Source organism: Balaenoptera borealis (genome assembly GCF_965194805.1).
Source record: "Balaenoptera borealis genome assembly, chromosome: 13".
In the NCBI taxonomy this organism is placed as follows: Eukaryota; Metazoa; Chordata; class Mammalia; order Artiodactyla; family Balaenopteridae; genus Balaenoptera; species Balaenoptera borealis.
The window spans coordinates 99045025-99062538 of record NC_138870.1 but is presented as its reverse complement, the minus strand read 5'-3'; the positions used below and the strand labels follow the sequence as shown (position 1 = coordinate 99062538).

The window sequence follows — 17514 nt, the reverse complement described above, 5'->3', positions numbered from 1 at the left end:
TTCTCTCTCTCTTCTCCTTCTGGGACCCCTATAATGTGAATGTTGTTGCGTTTAATGTTGTCCCAGAGGTCTCTTAGGCTGTCTTCATTTCTTTTCATTCTTTTTTCTTTATTCTGTTCCATGGCAGTGAACTCCACCATTCTGTCTTCCAGGTCACTTATCCATTCTTCTGCCTCAGTTATTCTGCTATTGATTCCTTCTAGTGTAGTTTTCATTTCAGTTATTGTATTGTTCATCTCTGTTTGTTTGTTCTTTAATTCTTCTAGGTCTTTGTTAAACATTTCTTGCATCTTCTCGATCTTTGCCTCCATTCTTTTTCCTAGGTCCTGGATCATCTTCACTATCTTTATTCTGAATTCTTTTTCTGGAAGGTTGCCTATCTCCACTTCATTTAGTTGTTTTTCTGGTGTTTTATCTTGTTCCTTCATCTGGTACATAGCCCTCTGCCTTTTCATCTTGTCTATCTTTCTGTGAATGTGGGTTTTGAGTCACAGGCTGCAGGACTGTAGTTCTTCTTGCTTCTGCTGTCTGCCCCACCATTCACTTGTTTGGCAGCCACAGCACACTTGACTTTACTTGGCTTGTGGTCGGCCAGACAAGCAGGCCCCCCAACTGTACCCTCACCCGTGAACTACAGTCCTCTACCCTCAATGCTCTCAAATAAAAGTACCCAAGGGGGCTTCCCTGGTGGTGCAGTGGTTGAGAGTCTGCCTGCCAATGCAGGGGACACAGGTTCGAGCCCTGGTCTGGGGGGATCCCACATGCCGCAGAGCAACTGGTCCCATGAGCCACAGCTACTGAGCCTGCGCGTCTGGAGCCTGTGCTCCGCAACAAGAGAGGCCACGACAGTGAAAGGCCCACGCACCGCGATGAAGAGTGGCCACCGCTCGCCGCAACTAGAGAAAGCCCTCGCACAGAAACGAAGACCCAACACAGCCAAAAATAAAGAAATAAATTTAAAAAAAAAAAAAGTACTCAAGGGTTATATGTAAATGTATATTCATTTCATGTGTATGTTTCATCCTGTTATTTCTCCCTGTTAGAGGCCCTTTCTATTTATTTATTTATTTATTTGGCCACACTGTATGGCTTATGGGATCTTAGTTCCCTGACCAGGGATCAAACCCATGCCCCCTGCAGTGGAAGTGCGGAGCCCTAATCACTGGACAACCAGGGAATTCCCTAGAGGCCCCCCCCCTTTTTTTTTTTTTTTTTTTTAGATTACTGCTTTTTTTTTTTTTTAACATCTTTACTGGAGTATAATTCTTTACAATGGTGTGTTAGTTTCTGCTTTATAACAAAGTGAATCAGCTATACATATAAATATATCCCCATATCTCCTCCCTCTTGCGTCTTCCTCCCACCCTCCCTATCCCTCCCCTCTAGGTGGTCACAAAGCACCAAGCTGATATCCCTGTGCTATGTGGCTGCTTCCCACTAGCTATCTATTTTACATTTGGTAGTGTATATATGTCCATGCCACTCTCTCACTTCGTCCCAGCTTACCCTTCCCCCTCCCCATGTCCTCAAGTCCATTCCCTAGAGGCCCTTTTGATGGCTGTTTTTGTCACACACAGACCTCCCTCCCAGCTGAGCATCACCCTTAACCTGATAAGATAGGCGGGCATGACCAGCTCCAGGTCAGGCCTGGAGGCTCTTTTTGAGCTGGACACTGATCTTCTCATGAGGAGCCTTGGGCTCCAGGCAGGAAAAAAAACCCATCCTCACCTGTGGCCAGAGGACCTGACAGTCCACAGGTACTGAAGACACACCATTTCTCCTATTAATTTCAACCTTGCCTCAACAAATCTTCCTGAGGGTACTGCCTATGAACTAGTGACCGCATTAATGAGCAATAAAAGGTCCTGAGAGGTTTGGAGTATGGGTAGAAAAGAGGCCTAGAGAACTGTGACTGGATCATCAGATCCTGAGTCAGCTGTGGGGTGAGGTGGAAAACTGAGCTTGTGCCAGGAAAAATGAAGATACATGGATTGTACCCAATGAAGGCCTACTCTGTGCCAAGCATCCTGTGGCATTCTACATCTACGGTTATTTTTGTATCAACCCTAAATCAGGTACACACTATTATTTTACCTATGAGGAACCAAAGGCTCATAGAGGCTAGGTTACTGCCCAAGGTTGCATAATTAGTGACTAAGCTGAGAACAAACCCAGGCATTCCTGATTCTGGAGCTTGTCACAATGATTTTTTTTTTTTTTTTTTTTTTGATTTTCCAAACATTCCTAGGGAATGAGCAGAGAAAGATCTGGAAGGTCCTTTATCAAGAAGCCCACTGGAGATCAACCAATCAGGGAACTGTGCACGAGCTGATTGCATACCCTGCAACCCTCCTCCCTCACCTTGCCTTTAAAAATGCTTTGCTGAAACCCTTCGGGGAGTTCGGGGTTTGGGGGCATGAGTCCCCATTCTCCTTGCACAGCCCTGCAATAAACCTCTCTCTCCTCCAAAAAAAAAAAAAAAAAAAAGCCCACAGGAGTAGACTGACGCACTAGCTTCTTCCAAAAAGATGAAAGGGTGGAAGAAAGGAACAAGGCCAGCACTACTGAGAGCACACCCACAGCACGCCCAGCCCCAGGCCCTCAGGCACTGTCCCAAGCAGCCAGAGCACCTTGGTGAAGGAGCTTCATGGCCATGCTGTCCAGTTCTTGCTCTGACTCGTTCCTCAGCTGCACTAAGGAGAGGAGGCTCAGCAGCAAAGGCAGGTTCCCCGAGGCTGTGAGAAACAAGGAGAGCTGGTCAGGGGGATTGACCATCAGATCACCCTAAGGTCGGACAGGCACCCACGACCCACCAGCAGTAAATAGTTTGTTGGGATTTACCCCTATTTCCTGTCTTTTTCCTTCTTCATTTAGAAGAGGGGCAACTGACGTACTGAGTGCCAGCTCTGGGTTGGGTACCAGGAATTCATTATTTCACTTAATCATCTTAAAAATCATGTGAAGTAGGGATTGTTATTCCTATTTTGCAGTTAAGAAAACTGAGGCCCAGAGAGGCTGAGTGACATCTCCAAGACCCCACAGCCTCAGGGCCAGGGCCAGGACTTGAACCCAAATCTCAATCCAGTGCTCACAGTCATTCCACTATGTGTTTCCAAGAAATCTCATGGCTCTCAAACAGTATTATCAGTTAGTTGTGGCTTGTCCTTCCCTGAAAAAGAAGGACTCAGCTCTTCTAGATACCCTTAAACATACCTCCAAACCGCCATCCTCAATCAGAACTGGACCAAGTGAGCCACAGCTCTCTACCTACTTCCTCTTAAGTGTTTTGAAATTTAATTTAAAAATTCAACTTTCTAAGAGTAAACAGACCAATCCCAGTCTTTCAGTGTCTTCATACTGTACCAAATATCAAGCTTTCTTGACTCCAGGGAGTCCCATTCCAGATTTAGAAACCATCCTTTTGGATCTCACCAGGAGCTTCCAATACCTCACAGATCCACCCCCTCCCCAGCCCCTGCTGGCTGCTGCTGCCTCCCTGACCTCCCCAATATTTACCCCTTTTTTCTTCGCAACTGGAGGCTGCCATTCCTGTGACAAACAGCTCTGAGCACATGCTGGGCAGGGTGGGGACATGCATGCATACATCAAATACTCTCACCCATGCAGACATTAAACATAAGCACACTCAAACCACACACACAAATCAAATATGTTGAGCACCCACTCTCCAATGAGAGGAAGGAGATAAAGTTTAGTTTGATGCCCCACTGGTCTGACTTTTCTTTTGCATGGAAAACTCTGATTCTCTCTCCTAGAGCAGACCTCATCAGGGCAGAGATGCCACTTCTGTCTGACCTTCAGGTCAATACATGCCCCCAGCAGCTGCAGACTGACCTCCTGATGGGGAGGACCCATGTTCCACCAGCAGATGCTGTAGGATCAGCAGGAAGTGGCCTCGGATGAGACCGCCCACTTGGACATCCTCATTCCTCCTCAAAAAGGTCCTCAGGACGATCAGTACCTTGCGGGCTGTGTCCACTGGACTGGAATAGATGAGGTCCTGAGCAGGAGAGAAGGAAGCCAGAGCTCAGAGGGCATTATGGTTAGAGACAGGTGGACAGTGAAAAAGAGAGGAGCTGGGGAAGGGCCCCAAATGATGGTGTCACAGAGCCTGGGGAAAGAAGCACTCACTCAGCACCTACCATGCATCATCCTGTCAAATAAGTCTATCCTAAGTAGGAGAAAATGGAGGCTCAGAGAGATTATGTAATGTGCCAAAGTTCATGTAAACTAGTAAGTGGCACAATTAGGATTTGAATACGGGTCTCCTAACTCCAAGCCCAAAGCTCTTTCTACTTTCCGGGATGCCTCTCTCTTGTAAATGGAATTACAGGGTCAAGAAGAGGTTATTTCAGAACAGGGGACCTGAGTGTGCCTTAAGGGAGAAGGGGGCGGGGGATGGAGATGTCACAGGGCAGGCGGGGGATGGAGATGTCACAGGGCAGGCAGAGGATGGGTTAGGACAGATTCAGGGCACAGGAAGGGAAGCAAGGACCAGATCAGGCCCTGCCTCCGCCATGGCATCTGGCTATTTCTGCCCCAGGGTGTAAAGGCCTTGGTTTCAGACGGTGGCAAAGAACATTGCTTTTTATTTGCTTTCAGAGTTATTTTAATGAGTATATGTTAAAGGCAAAGCCAGCAGAAGCCACACCAGAGGCTATCCTACTGATAGCTCCTGGCACCTTCCAGCTCAAACAAGCCAATTCCGTTGGACAGGCCAGTTAGGGCTGGGTGTCATGAAACCAAGGTTACACACAGACTCCCTTTCCAGGGAAGACAGCTTCTGACACACAGAGAGACATGATTACAGGGCAACTGGCCAGACAAATACAGATGGGCTGATCACTGGGTAGCACAGGGGTGTCTGGGCTTGGCTCTTTAAAAACCTCCACAGCTGCCAGAGAAACAACTATAATATTGATGAAATAATTCATATTTTATGGCAAGATAAGAAAAATTAACAAAAATTTTTTTCTACTCGTTTGGGCCTCCTCCCTCCCCTTTGGCGTATACTGTGCATCTGCATTAACCAGACCTTCTTAGGAGACAACATTCTTTCTTAATCTCGTCAAGGGTCACAACACACAACTCCTTAGGGGATAATTTCCTTCTTAATCTTGTAAGGAGCCAAGTGACCTGTGACCCACTACTTGCTTTGTACATGTAGATCTGGATTGTGTAAACTGTCAATAACACATCATTTAACCATTTGTCTCAAAAACTTATATCACTGTGCTTTGACCTCTTACAGGCAGAACAGTCCTCAGAGCTTTCCTTTTTTTTTTTTTTTTGCCACAGCACGTGGCTTGCAGGACCTTAGTTCCCCAACTAGGGATCGAACCCTTTCCCCCTGCAGTGGACGCACAGACTCCTAACCACTGGACCGCCAGGGAATTTCCTTCAGAGCTTTCTGAAAGACTGTCTCCTGGGTTATAGTCCTCAGGTTGGCTCAAATAAAATTTTCCATTTCTTTCTTAGATTGACTATTGATTAATTTTTGTTGACATTATCAATAGCAATCACTCAATTAGGGCCTGATAATGTCAGGTACTGTGCTGTGTTTAAACTGTAGTTATATGTTTGTTTATACATTATCTGTATCTTCATGATAACTCTTCCAGTTAGGTGCACCCCGATTTTTCAAATGAGCAAACTGGAACAGATTAAGTAGTTTGCCTATCAAGAAAGCAGTGGCGTTGTAAATTCTACCACACTAAAGATTTAATGAAGGGCAGAGATGAGACTGGCTTCATTTTTGTTACCTTGTAGGGACTCAGAAAACATCTCTGGATAAAGAGGATCTCAGAATGAGAGGGCTAGAGGTTCATTTCCACCAACCTTTTTTACTTTACAGAGTATGAGGCTAAAGCCCAGATGAGGTGTGATTTGCCCAAGGTCACAGGGCCCAAGGCCAAACCAGTTTCCCAGTCGGGCTCCTTCACTGGCACACGGCTGCCTGACTGCCAGAGCTGGTTCCTTAGAAACCTGAGTTAGTAAATGCTAACAGTGCAAAAGGAAGGGGGCTACTTAGCATTTGGCAGCCATGGTGAATGCCAGGGGAAGGAGTGCACCCCACCATATGGGTCAGTGGGAAGGCTCTGGGTGGAGCATGGCCCACTCCGAAGTCTCTCCTGTCCAGCGCTGTCCAGAACTCTCTGGGACTGGACCGACCAGAGGGATGTGGCCAAGCAGGGAACAAACAGAGCTTCTGTTTTTTACATATAAACAACCTACATGAAAGACCACCCGTTGATAAGAGTGGCAATTAACAGCTTTGTTTTCAGCTGTTAATTACACATATCAAAACCAGAAATTGGTACCAACACATATTTTGTGCGGCTAGAAGCTGGGGAGAAATGGTAGGAATTATATATACATGAACAAACAACAAAGCTGTTCCTTGCTATTTTTTCTTACCACTGATGTTTCTAGGATCTAATTTAGTGAAAAACTTATTAATTTAGGCTCCAGTTATGGTCATGATCTTTATTAGCTATATGACCCTGGCAATTCAATAAGCCTCTGTGAGATTAACATTCTTTATCTGGTTCAGAGTCAGTCAATAATCAGTGAATGATAGTCTACCGTGTACAGCATATCACAAGTGTTCCTATATATTCTTTCATTTATCCCCATGTTATCTCCCTTATGCATGTGAGGAAATCGAAGCTCAGAGAAGCCTTCATCTTCCAGTTGTTAGTGGTTTGTTGTGTCTGAGTCCCTCACTGGCCCATGGGGCAGGGACTAGGTGAAATTCATCCCTATATCCCTAGTGCTCAAACAAACAGCTCTCCCATTAGATGAAACACTGAATTTAGCTGAGTTTACTGGAAAGAACATTAGGGAGTCAAAATCTGGGTTTTAATCTCAGCTCTTGTGACCTTGGACAAATCTCTCTAAACCTATTTCTTCATCTGTTTAAAAAGAAAAAAATAAGATACCATGATTAGTATCTTTCTCAGAAGATCTGAATTTTTCTTTTTTGAGAGACTTAGATCTGTTCAGACCCCTAACTCAACAGGTCAGCAAAGATTTATAAGTACCTGTTATGTGTGAGGAATTGACTCTGAATACATTACCTGGCAAAGAAAATCCAGTATCTTAGCTCTGTCCATTGCTACTCTGCCTGGCATCCCATCTTTTCTTCTTTCCCTATGCACTAATGGTTTATTTTTAACCCGTTCCTTCTTCTCTTTTCTTCCTCCTCCAAGGAAGAATTTGAGCCAAAGCATGAATGTGGCCTCTATCAAGCCAACACGTGTGTGATTTCACAAGACGACAGATCTCAGGGAAGAAGGTGAAGATTTAAGTCTGAGTGGGGAGTGTGTACATGAGAACGTGAATACAGACAGATGTAGGTACCTAAGGATGTGAGATATATAATATGCAGGTGTTATTTCCACCACAGTCACTCCAATAAAGTCAGGGAATCATGTTTGTTGATGATAAGAATATCAAAGGAACACCCCCTCTTCTCAAAAGGGCTATGTCATTCTTCCAGGACTAAGGGGCGGGGGACCAAGTAAGTGAACTGGCATTGAAGGCAGGGGTTCTAAAAAGAGTGTCTCATATGCTAGTGTGCTCAGTTTGGGACCTAAAACTAGTAACTGGTCACTAAATACAAACTGTCAAATGTGTAAATAATTTCCTTTTTAAAATATATATATAAATTATAGCAGTCATCTCTATAATAATGAGGAAAAAAAGATGGAATTAAAGTCAGTGTGTTAGAAACTGCAGACAGCAGGCAGCCTACTTATCTAACTGATGTACCTGATAGAAATTATAGGAATGTCTTACTTCATTAAAAAAGCATTGGAATATGCAATAAACTCATGACAAAAAAATTCTGGGTATGGCTAAGGGAGGGTGTTGCACATGTAACATTATCCTGAGAGTTATGGTAGAAAAGAGGCTGAGTCCCTCTGCTATCAGACATCTTCATCTACATGCCCCAGGGGTCCCCTATGACATCAAACCCTTGTTAACAGAATATGCTTAAGAGAAGACAGGGAGGAGAGAGGGAATGGTGACTGAGGTCAGCATTTCATAGGTATATCCCCGGGGGATTAGAGAGGCACATATCTCTCAGTGAGCAGACCTCCATCAGACTTAAGAAAGGGTACAGACTTACAGAAACCAGGCACCTGCCAGCCGAAAGGATCTCCTACTCACATGGAAACAGTGATAAGTCCAGAGGCAGGCAGAAGCAGCTGCGGGTGCCTCCTGACCTCAATAAACCAGCTCCCAGAGAGAGAGGGCCCACCATCTCTGAATGTAGAAATGAGCAAGTGGTCACCTACTAGCAAAATGAGCAGGGTGCTGGGGCTGCTTCTGAGCACATGAAACAGGGCTGCTAAGCTGGCGGGAAGGGTGGGCCGCCCAGCAGAGGCGACATTATCCAGCTCCGCACAGATGCTCTCTTCCCAGGAGAACCAAAGCTCCAGGACACGGTGCCCAAACCTACTCATCAGCTCTGGATACAACAGGAATAACCTGAGCACGAGGGGGTGGTGGGTGTAGACTAGGTGCAGGTCCAGGATGCCCTCTAGTAATTTTCTGATGGCGCCAACCACAGCCTGGAGGCAAAGAAGAAAGGGGCTAAATACACCCTGCAGAAGACTCAAGAGACCCCAATCCCCAACAAACATAGACAGCCAAGACATAACTGGGAAAAATGTACTGGCTTCTCAGTGCTCCAGGATATCTACACTGGCTCATCCCAGCACCCTCTAGTGAAAAGAAAACCTCGCAGCGCTTACCTTATAACAGTGGTCCTCAACTGGGAGTGATTTTGCTCCTCAGAGGACATTTTAAAATGTTTACAGACATTTTTGATTGTCTTGATTGGGAGAGTGCTACTGGCATCTAGTAGGAGAGAGCAGGATCCCACTAAATATCCTACAATGCACAGGACAGCCTCCCACAGAAAAGAGTTATACTGTGCACAAAGTTAATAGTGCCATGGCTGAGAAACCCAGCTCTATAATGACACCACAGTGTATCATAATTGTCAGCGTGTACTTGTCTACCTCCCACACTAGACTTGAGATGCTTGAGGGCAGGGACTGCGGCAGATTAATCTGTGCACTTGGCATACAGCCTGGCACAGAGAAAGCAAATGGCAGGTGTTTGGAATCATTTATTAACCCTCAAAAACCTATCTCTTCCCATTGCACATATTACAAAGCTCAAATTCCTTAACATGTTATTCTAAGAATTTTATAGTTTATAGTTTTCACTCTTTATTTGGGTCTTTGATCTATTTTGATTTATTTTTTGTGTACGGTATGAGGTAAGGGTCTAACTTCATTCTGTTGCTTGTGGCTATCCAGCTGTCCCAACACCATTTATTAAAAAGGCTATTCTTTCCCCGCTGAATTGTCTTGGCATCCTTTTAAAAATATATGGGTTTATTTTTGGACTCTTAGTTCTATTCCATTGATCTGGTTGTCTAACCTAGACATATACCAGAACCACACTGCCTTGATTACTCTATTTTTGTAGTAAGTTTAAATTAAGAAGTGTGAGTCCTCCAACCTTGTGCTTTTTTTTTTTAATTTATTAATTTTTTTGGCTGTGTTGGGTCTTCGTTGCTACACGCGGGCTTTCTCTAGTTGCGGCGAGTGGGGGCTACTCCTCATTGCGGTGTGCGGGCTTCTCACTGCAGTGGCTTCTCTTGTTGCAGAGCAAGGGCTCTAGGTGCGCGGGCTTCAGTAGTTGTGGCACGCTGGCTCAGTAGTTGTGGTACACGGGCTCTAGAGCCCAGGCTCAGTAGTTGTGGCTCACAGGCCTAGTTGCTCCGTGGCATGTGGGATCTTCCCGGACCAGGGATCGAACCCGTGGTCCCCTGCATTGGCAGGCGAATTCTTAACCACTGCGCCACCAGGAAAGCCCTTGTGCTTCTTTTTCAAGATTGTTTTGGCTATTTTGGGTCCCTTGCATTTCCATATAAATTTTAGGATCAACTTGTCCATTTCTGGACAAAAAAAGAGAAGTCAGGGACTCCCCTGGTGGCGCAGTGGATAAGAATCCGCCTGCCAATGCAAGGGACACGGGTTCGATCCCTGGTCCGGGAAGATCCCACATGCCACAGAGCAACTAAGCCTGTGCACCACAACTACTGAGCCTGCGTGCCAGAACTACTGAAGCCCGCATGCCGAGAGGCCGTGCTCCGCAACAAGAGAAGCCACTGCAATGAGAAGAGCCCCCGTGCACCGTAACAAAGAGTATGCCTGCTGCAACTAGAGAAATCCTGTGCGCAACAATGAAGACCCAACGCAGCCAAAAATTAATAAAATTAAATCTTAAAAAAAAAAAAAAAGAGAAGGCAACAGGGATTTTGATCAAGATTATGTTGAATCTATAGATCAATTTGGGGAGTACTGCCATTTGAACACTATTGTCTTCTTTTTTCCTAATTTTATTGAGAAATAATTGATGTATAACATTGTATAAGTTTAAGGAGTACAACATAATGATCTGATAAATGTATATATTGTGAAATAATTACCACAATAAGTTTAGTCAACATCCATCACCTCACATAATTACAAAAGTTTTTTCCTTGTGATGAAAATTTTTAAGATCTACTTTCTTAGCAACTTTCAAATATACAAAACAACATTGTTAGCTGTAGTCATCATGCTGTACATTACATCCCCAGCACTTATTTATCTTATAACTGGCTATTAAGTCTTCTGATTCATGAACACAGGATGTCTTTCTATTTAGTTATGAATTCTTTAAATTCTTTCAATAATATTTTGTGATTTTCAGTGATCAAGTCCTTGCACTTCTTTTGTTAAATATATTCCTATATATTTAATTTCTTAATGCTATTGTAAATGGAATTGTTTTCTTAATTTCCTTTTCGAGCATGTTGTTAAAGACTTAGGTCTACCTCCCAGCTTCTTTCCACTCTGTCTCCCACATGACCTAGCCAAGCCACACTAAACTAGGCTTCCTTCCTTGAATGGATAGACTGGGTAACTCCCCACTTCTGTATCTTAAATCTTGCTCTACTCTCAGCCTGAAAGTTCTCCCTTCACTACCACCATCTCCTCCACAAAGCCTCTCTGATGCCACAATCGGACACAACCTCTTGCTCCTTGTGCTTTCATAGCTCTCAATGGTCCTCCAGCTCCAGGAAGCACTGCAGCTGTTCCCTGCCTTGTAGGAGATCTTTTTGTCTCTCTTGTCAAGCTGGTGCTCCCTGAGGGCAGGGAGTTTGTTTGATTCACCTCAACCCTGACAGGGACCCACATGGCACCTGGCACCTGGCACATGATAAGTGGTCAATGCACATAGGGGAGTTATTGTTTAATGGGTATAGAGTTTCAGTTTTGCAAGATGAAAAGATTTCTGGAGATAGATGGTGGTGAGACAGTTGCACAACAATATTAATGTACATAATACCATTACTGTACACTAAAAATGGTTAAGATAGTAAATTTTATGTTTGCATATTTTACCACAATTTTAAAAAACCTGGATAAATAAAAATAGAAAAACAAAAATGAAGTAAAAAAAAACAAGTTGTGACTGTATATTGCCATTTATATATTTATATAAGAATTTTTAAAATGCAAAACAATGTTATATATCATTTATGGATTCACACATAAGAGGGGCAATCTGGAGCTCCTCCATAAACTACCTTCTAAGTCTCCACACCCACTGGTAGATGGGAAGAGATGGCCCCCAAGAACCAGTCTTGCCACGATTATTAGTCTTGAAGCCATCAGGACTATTCCTATTGTGTCCTTTTCCCCCGTTTACATCAGTCACCTCAGAAAGCCCAGAAATTTCAGGTCACCCCCATATGGGTCAGGACATGCCCTCTTCAGATCCCATCTCCCACTCTTACACAGCTCCACAACCCTTCCACGTGCCCTCTAGAACTCACTCACAGTTATCAGCAAATTCCCTATGTCCTGTACCTCTTTGAATATTCCCTTCACCTTGCTGCTTTGATTCTCTGCCAAAAACCTGTTTTGCCTACGGTCTCTCAAGGGAGGCTATTTTCACTCCCACTTCCTTAGTTCGAAAACCTTGGCCTCTAAATTCTCTTACTTCCTTCTTCTAATCTCCTCTACCTGCCTCAGCCATTCATTCCCACGGTCATGTATCTGGACCTTGTGATTACGAAGAACTGCACCCTCCCAAATAATCCCAATTTCAAGCATCCCATTTTACGACCATCCCTCCTATCTTTCCAGCTCACTCCCTCTAGTATTTCAATCCAACAATTCTTTGACCCTCATGAGAACCAAAATCTTTGAAAACATCCTTTTATTTTCTCTTATTCTCATACTTCACACTGGTACATCAAGAGATCCTATGGCACCAACTTCAAAATATATCCAGAAGCTGACGATTTTCACCACCTACTCCACTATCTCTTGCCTACATTATTGCTGTAGCCTCCTAACTGGTTTCGGCACCCTCACCCTTGTACTCCTCTGTTATATTGTCCTAGTGGCCAGAGTGATCTTGTTTAATCCAGCCATGAATTAAACCATGAGACTGTATGAGATCATCAAAGCAGTAAGTTTAGAGAAAAAAGAAAAGCAGTCACAGACTGAGCCCTGGGGTACTACAACATTTAGAGGTCAAGGCGATAAAAGAGAATCAGCAAAAGACACTGAGACATAACTGCCAGAGAAGTAGGAGGAAAACTAGGAATACCCAGTATTCTAGATGCCAAGTAAAAGCAGTGTTTCAAAGAAAAGAGATGTTGTTGATAGGTCAAGTAAGATGATGACTAAAATACTGACTATTGGCTTTAGCCATGTATCTGTTATTGGTGACTTTGACAAGTGCATTTTCAGGGATATGGTAAGAGTGAAAGCCTAACTGGGTAGGATCAAGACAGGATGGGAGAGCAGGAACGCCTGAAGCATCTTGTGATACTAGAAAACTCAAACTCAGGCTTCCCTGGTGGTGCAGTGGTTAAGAATCCGCCTGCCAATGCAGGGGACACGGGTTCAAGCCCTGGTCTGGGAAGATCCCACATGCCGTGGAGCAACTAAGCCCGTGCACCACAACTACTGAGCCTGCACTCCAGAGCCCACGTGCCACAACTACTGAAGCCAGCGCACCTAGAGGCCATGCTCGGCAACAAGAGAAGCACCGCAACGAGAAGCCCGCACACCACAACGAGAAGCCCGCGCACCGCAAGGAAGAGTAGCCCCCGCTCGCCGCAACTAGAGAAAGTCCGCGTGCAGCAGCCAACAATAAAAATAATAAATAAATAAATTTATTTTAAAAAAAAGAAAAGAAAACTCAAACTCTGTCAAAGATTACTAAGGTTGTGTCAAAAGGACTTAGGAGCAACCTTGAATAGGCTCCCACTGGCCAAAGATAGGACGATTTGATCCTCAAAAGGATAATATAGTGGATTGAAACCATCAAATATTTTTAAATCGATGAGTTCATCATGATACTAAAAAAATCTCTTTGGTCACTTTTAGAGAGTGCTAGGCAACCAACTCATTTTTTTTGAAAACTGGTAATTAAAGGGAAAGAATCAAACATTCACCCTATGCTTCCTATACAATCTACCATTCAGAGTAACTGAATAGTTGGTGAGAGAAGTTTCTTTTTATACAAATAGTCCAGTTAATAAACAAAGAGAGAATGACAGAATTAGGATATTATATTTTGCAATCCCTAATGAATTAAAGGATCTAGGGAATGATCACCAACGTCTGCTAATACCACAAAAAGAGAGACAATGGGACATTATATACCTACATCTGTCTTACTTGAGAACACTTGCACTTCTACTATACCTTCCTGATTCCATTCAAATTAAACCAGGTCTGCTCATGTCACATTTGCCCCAATAGTAATTTAAAAAAAGGCAAAATTAATAGTCACTGAAGGAAGAGAATCCTTAATTTGAGGTTGAAGAGTCCACATCTAAGGAATAAAAGCAATTTTCAGTGGAAAAGGTGAGAGATCCAGCGATGAATCAGACATAGTCCTCCACCCCTGAGAGTTTATAAAGAAGCTAGAGAGAGAAAACTTGTACCATATAACCACCTTCAAAGCAATCCAAGACCAGCCTGGTTAACAATGATCTGGGTGCCGGCAACACACTTTGCTCGATAAACTGTTACCTGGAGACACCTCACACCTCTTTCCTCCTGCATAAACCAGAGGTGGTACTAAGAAAAGAGCCTTGGGAGTTGGTCAAGTCTGAGCTGGAGTCCTGGTTACGCCATCAATTAACTGTGTGACCTAGCAAAAGTTATCAATACTTTAACCTAAGTCTTGATTTTCTTATCTATGAAATGGAAATAATAATCTCTGCCTCCCAGTACTGTTGAGAGAATTGGCTAAGTTACAAGGACTATGTATATATCAGCACTCTATCTTCCCCCACTCCCCCAACACACACTCTCTCTGCCACCCACCTTCTCTATATATACATCATCATAGTCTCCCAAGGAACCGTGATGTAAAGAGGTGCAGGAGGAGGAAGAAAAGCCCCAGGCACTTTGGTCCATACCTCATCTAGCGCACCGTCTTTGTCCTGGCAGATTGCAAGTAGATAGATGGAAGCTCTGAAGACCACCAGTGGAGGGCGTTCACCCTGGTCCTGCAGAGACAGGAGGAAGCTTCGCACAGCCATGAATAACTCCGCCTCTGAGACAAACCTGTCAACCGAGGAGAGTCTGAGTGAAAAAGGGAGAGATGGCTGTCCTGCCCTGCCACATCCTCCCTCAGCCACTGTCCTTCTGTCCCAGCATGTCCACAATCTAATGACACCTTGCACAAAGAGTGTGTTGTATATACCTAACAAAGCATCGTCACACATGCATAGCACATAGTTCTATGCTTTGTGCAAGGCTCTATTAGAGGCCAGAGACTCCTCACTCACACCTAGAAGGTAAAGCATCAGGCAGCTGGACCGGCAGTGTTAAAGAGAAGGATGCTGTTTCTGGGGTTCAGGAGGCCCTGCTTTGGGAGCCAGTCCACCCTTCTCGTATTTATCATTAAACATTTGTGTGTTCAATGGGTTACTTTCTGGGGGAGGGAGACGTCTATATTTGTACATGCAAGGGAAATGGCAATGAGGAGGAAACTGACTTCACTATATACTCTTTTATATCTTTTAAATTTTCTACCCTATGTCTCACCTATCAGATTAAAACCCCCCAAAATTAAACATTTTTAAATAGGTAATACTAAATGCAATGCAGTACCCTGGATTGTGTCCTAGAACAGAAAAGGGACGATAGAGGAAAAATGGGTAAAATCTGAATAAAGCTTAGTTAATAGTATTGTACCTTCACATATATCATCAAATGCTTTTCAACAAGGGTGCCAAGACCATTCAATGGGGAAAGGACAGTCTTTTCAACAAATGGTGCTGGGAAAACCAGATTTCCACATGCAACAGAATGAAGTTAGACTCTTACCTAACCGATATTAAAAAAAATTAACCCCAAATGGATCCACACTTAAGACCTAAAACTATAAAATTTTTAGAAAAAAACATAAGGCAAAACTTTCTTGACATTGACTCTGGCAATGAATTCTTGGCTATGACACCAACGGCATAGGCAATAAAAGAAAAAATAAACAAACTGGACTTTATGAAAGTTTTAAAATTTTGTGCATCAAAAGACACTATCAACAGAGTAAAAAGGCAACCCACAGAATGGGAGAAATTATTTGCAAATCATATATCTAATAAGGAATTAATATCCAGAATACATAGAGAACTCCTAAAACTCAATAACAAAAAAGTTCAAACAATCTGATTAAAAAATGGGCAAAAGATTTGAATAGACATTTCTCCAAAGAAGATATACAAATGGCCAATAAGCACATGAAAAGATGCTCAACATCACTTATCATTAGGGAAACACGAATCAAAACTATGAGATAACAACCTCACATCCATTAGGATGGCTACTATCAAAACAAAAACAAAAACAAAAATAAGTATTGGAGAGGATGTGGAGAAATTGGAACCCTTGTGCACTGTTGGTGGGACTGTAAAATGGTATAGCCACTGTGGAAAACAGTATGACATCTCCTCAAAAAATTAAAAATAGAACGACCAGATGATCTAGCAATTCCATTTCTGGGTATACACTCAAAATAATCGAAAGCAGGGACTCAGGGAGATATTTGTATACCTATGTTCACAGCAGCATTATTGACAATAGATAAAAAAAGGAAGCAACCCAAGTGTCTATCGACAGATGAATAGATAAGCAAAATGTGGTATATACATACACAATGGAATATTACTTGGTGCAAAAAAGGAGGGAAATTATGACATACGCTACAGCTTGGATGAACCTTACATTATGCTAAGTGAAATAAGCCAGTCACAAAAAGACAAATACCGTATGATTCCACTATAATTAGTACTTAGCATAGTCAAAATCATAGGAACAGAGAGTAAAATGGTGGTTGCAGGGGTTGGGGGCAGGGGGGAATGGACTTACTGTTTAATGGGTATAGAGTCTCAGTTTTGCAAGATGAAAAGAGTGCTGGAGATGGATGGTGGTAATGGTAGCACAACATTATGAATGTATTTAATACTACTGAACTGTACAGTAAAAATAGTTAAGATGGTAAATTTTATGTGTGTGTATTTTACAATTTAAAAAATTGGAAAAAATAGTAATGTGCCAATGTTACTGTCTTAGTTTGATAAATGTACCACAGTTATGTATTAGGAGAAAATGGGTGAAGAGTATAAGGGAACTCTGTATTCCCTGTAACTTTTCTGTAAATCTAAAATTACTCCAAAATAAAATGTTTATTTAAAAACTAAAAAGAAAATGGATAATAGCCATAATATAAATATTATGCTACCAAAAGAATAAGGTAGACCTATTAATACATGTAGCAGCATGGAAAGATGTCCAAGATACATTGTTAAGTTAAAAAGCAAGTTGAAGACCTTGTATTATATCCCATTCTGTATATTAAAAAAAAAAAAAGTATATTTGTGTGGTTTTTTGTTTTTTGTTTTGTTTTGTTTTTATTTTTGGCTGCGTTGGGTCTTCGTTGCTTTCTCTAGCTGTGGCGAGCGGGGGCTACTCTTCGTTGCCGTGTGCGGGCTTTTCATTGCAGTGGCTTCTCTTGTTGAGGAGCACGGGCTCTAGGCGTGTGGGCTTCAGTAGTTGTGGCACTCAGGCTCAGTAGTTGTGGCTCGCGGGCTCTAGAGCGCAGGCTCGGTAGCTGTGGCGCACGGGCTTGGTTGCTCCGCGGCACGTGGGATCTTCCCGGACTGGGGCTTGAACCTGCATCTCCCACCCTGGCAGGTGGATTCTTAACCACCAGGGAAGCCCCTATATTTGTGTTAACACACAGAAGAGTTCATGGAGGGTACCTAATAGTAGTTAACTCTGGCAGGTGTATGGGGAAGTATTTTAACGTTATAGCCAATCATTTTTATTGAGTTTTTACAATAAGCACAAGGGGTTTTTTTTGTTTTTTAATTAATTAATTTATTTATTT

General features: G+C 43.0%; 1 protein-coding gene across 1 annotated transcript in view; it reads right to left on the bottom strand.

Annotated features, from left to right (window-relative positions):
• MEI1 (meiotic double-stranded break formation protein 1) overlaps window positions 1-17514 on the bottom strand; it is a 66899-nt gene that overhangs the window by 18201 nt on the left and 31184 nt on the right. The window contains exons 19-22 of the mRNA XM_082349750.1: window positions 14540-14687; window positions 8325-8600; window positions 3856-4021; window positions 2631-2735 (exon numbers count right to left, since the gene is read on the bottom strand). Coding sequence (XP_082205876.1) covers window positions 2631-2735; window positions 3856-4021; window positions 8325-8600; window positions 14540-14687 — 695 coding nt within the window. The remainder of the gene's footprint in view (window positions 1-2630; window positions 2736-3855; window positions 4022-8324; window positions 8601-14539; window positions 14688-17514) is intronic.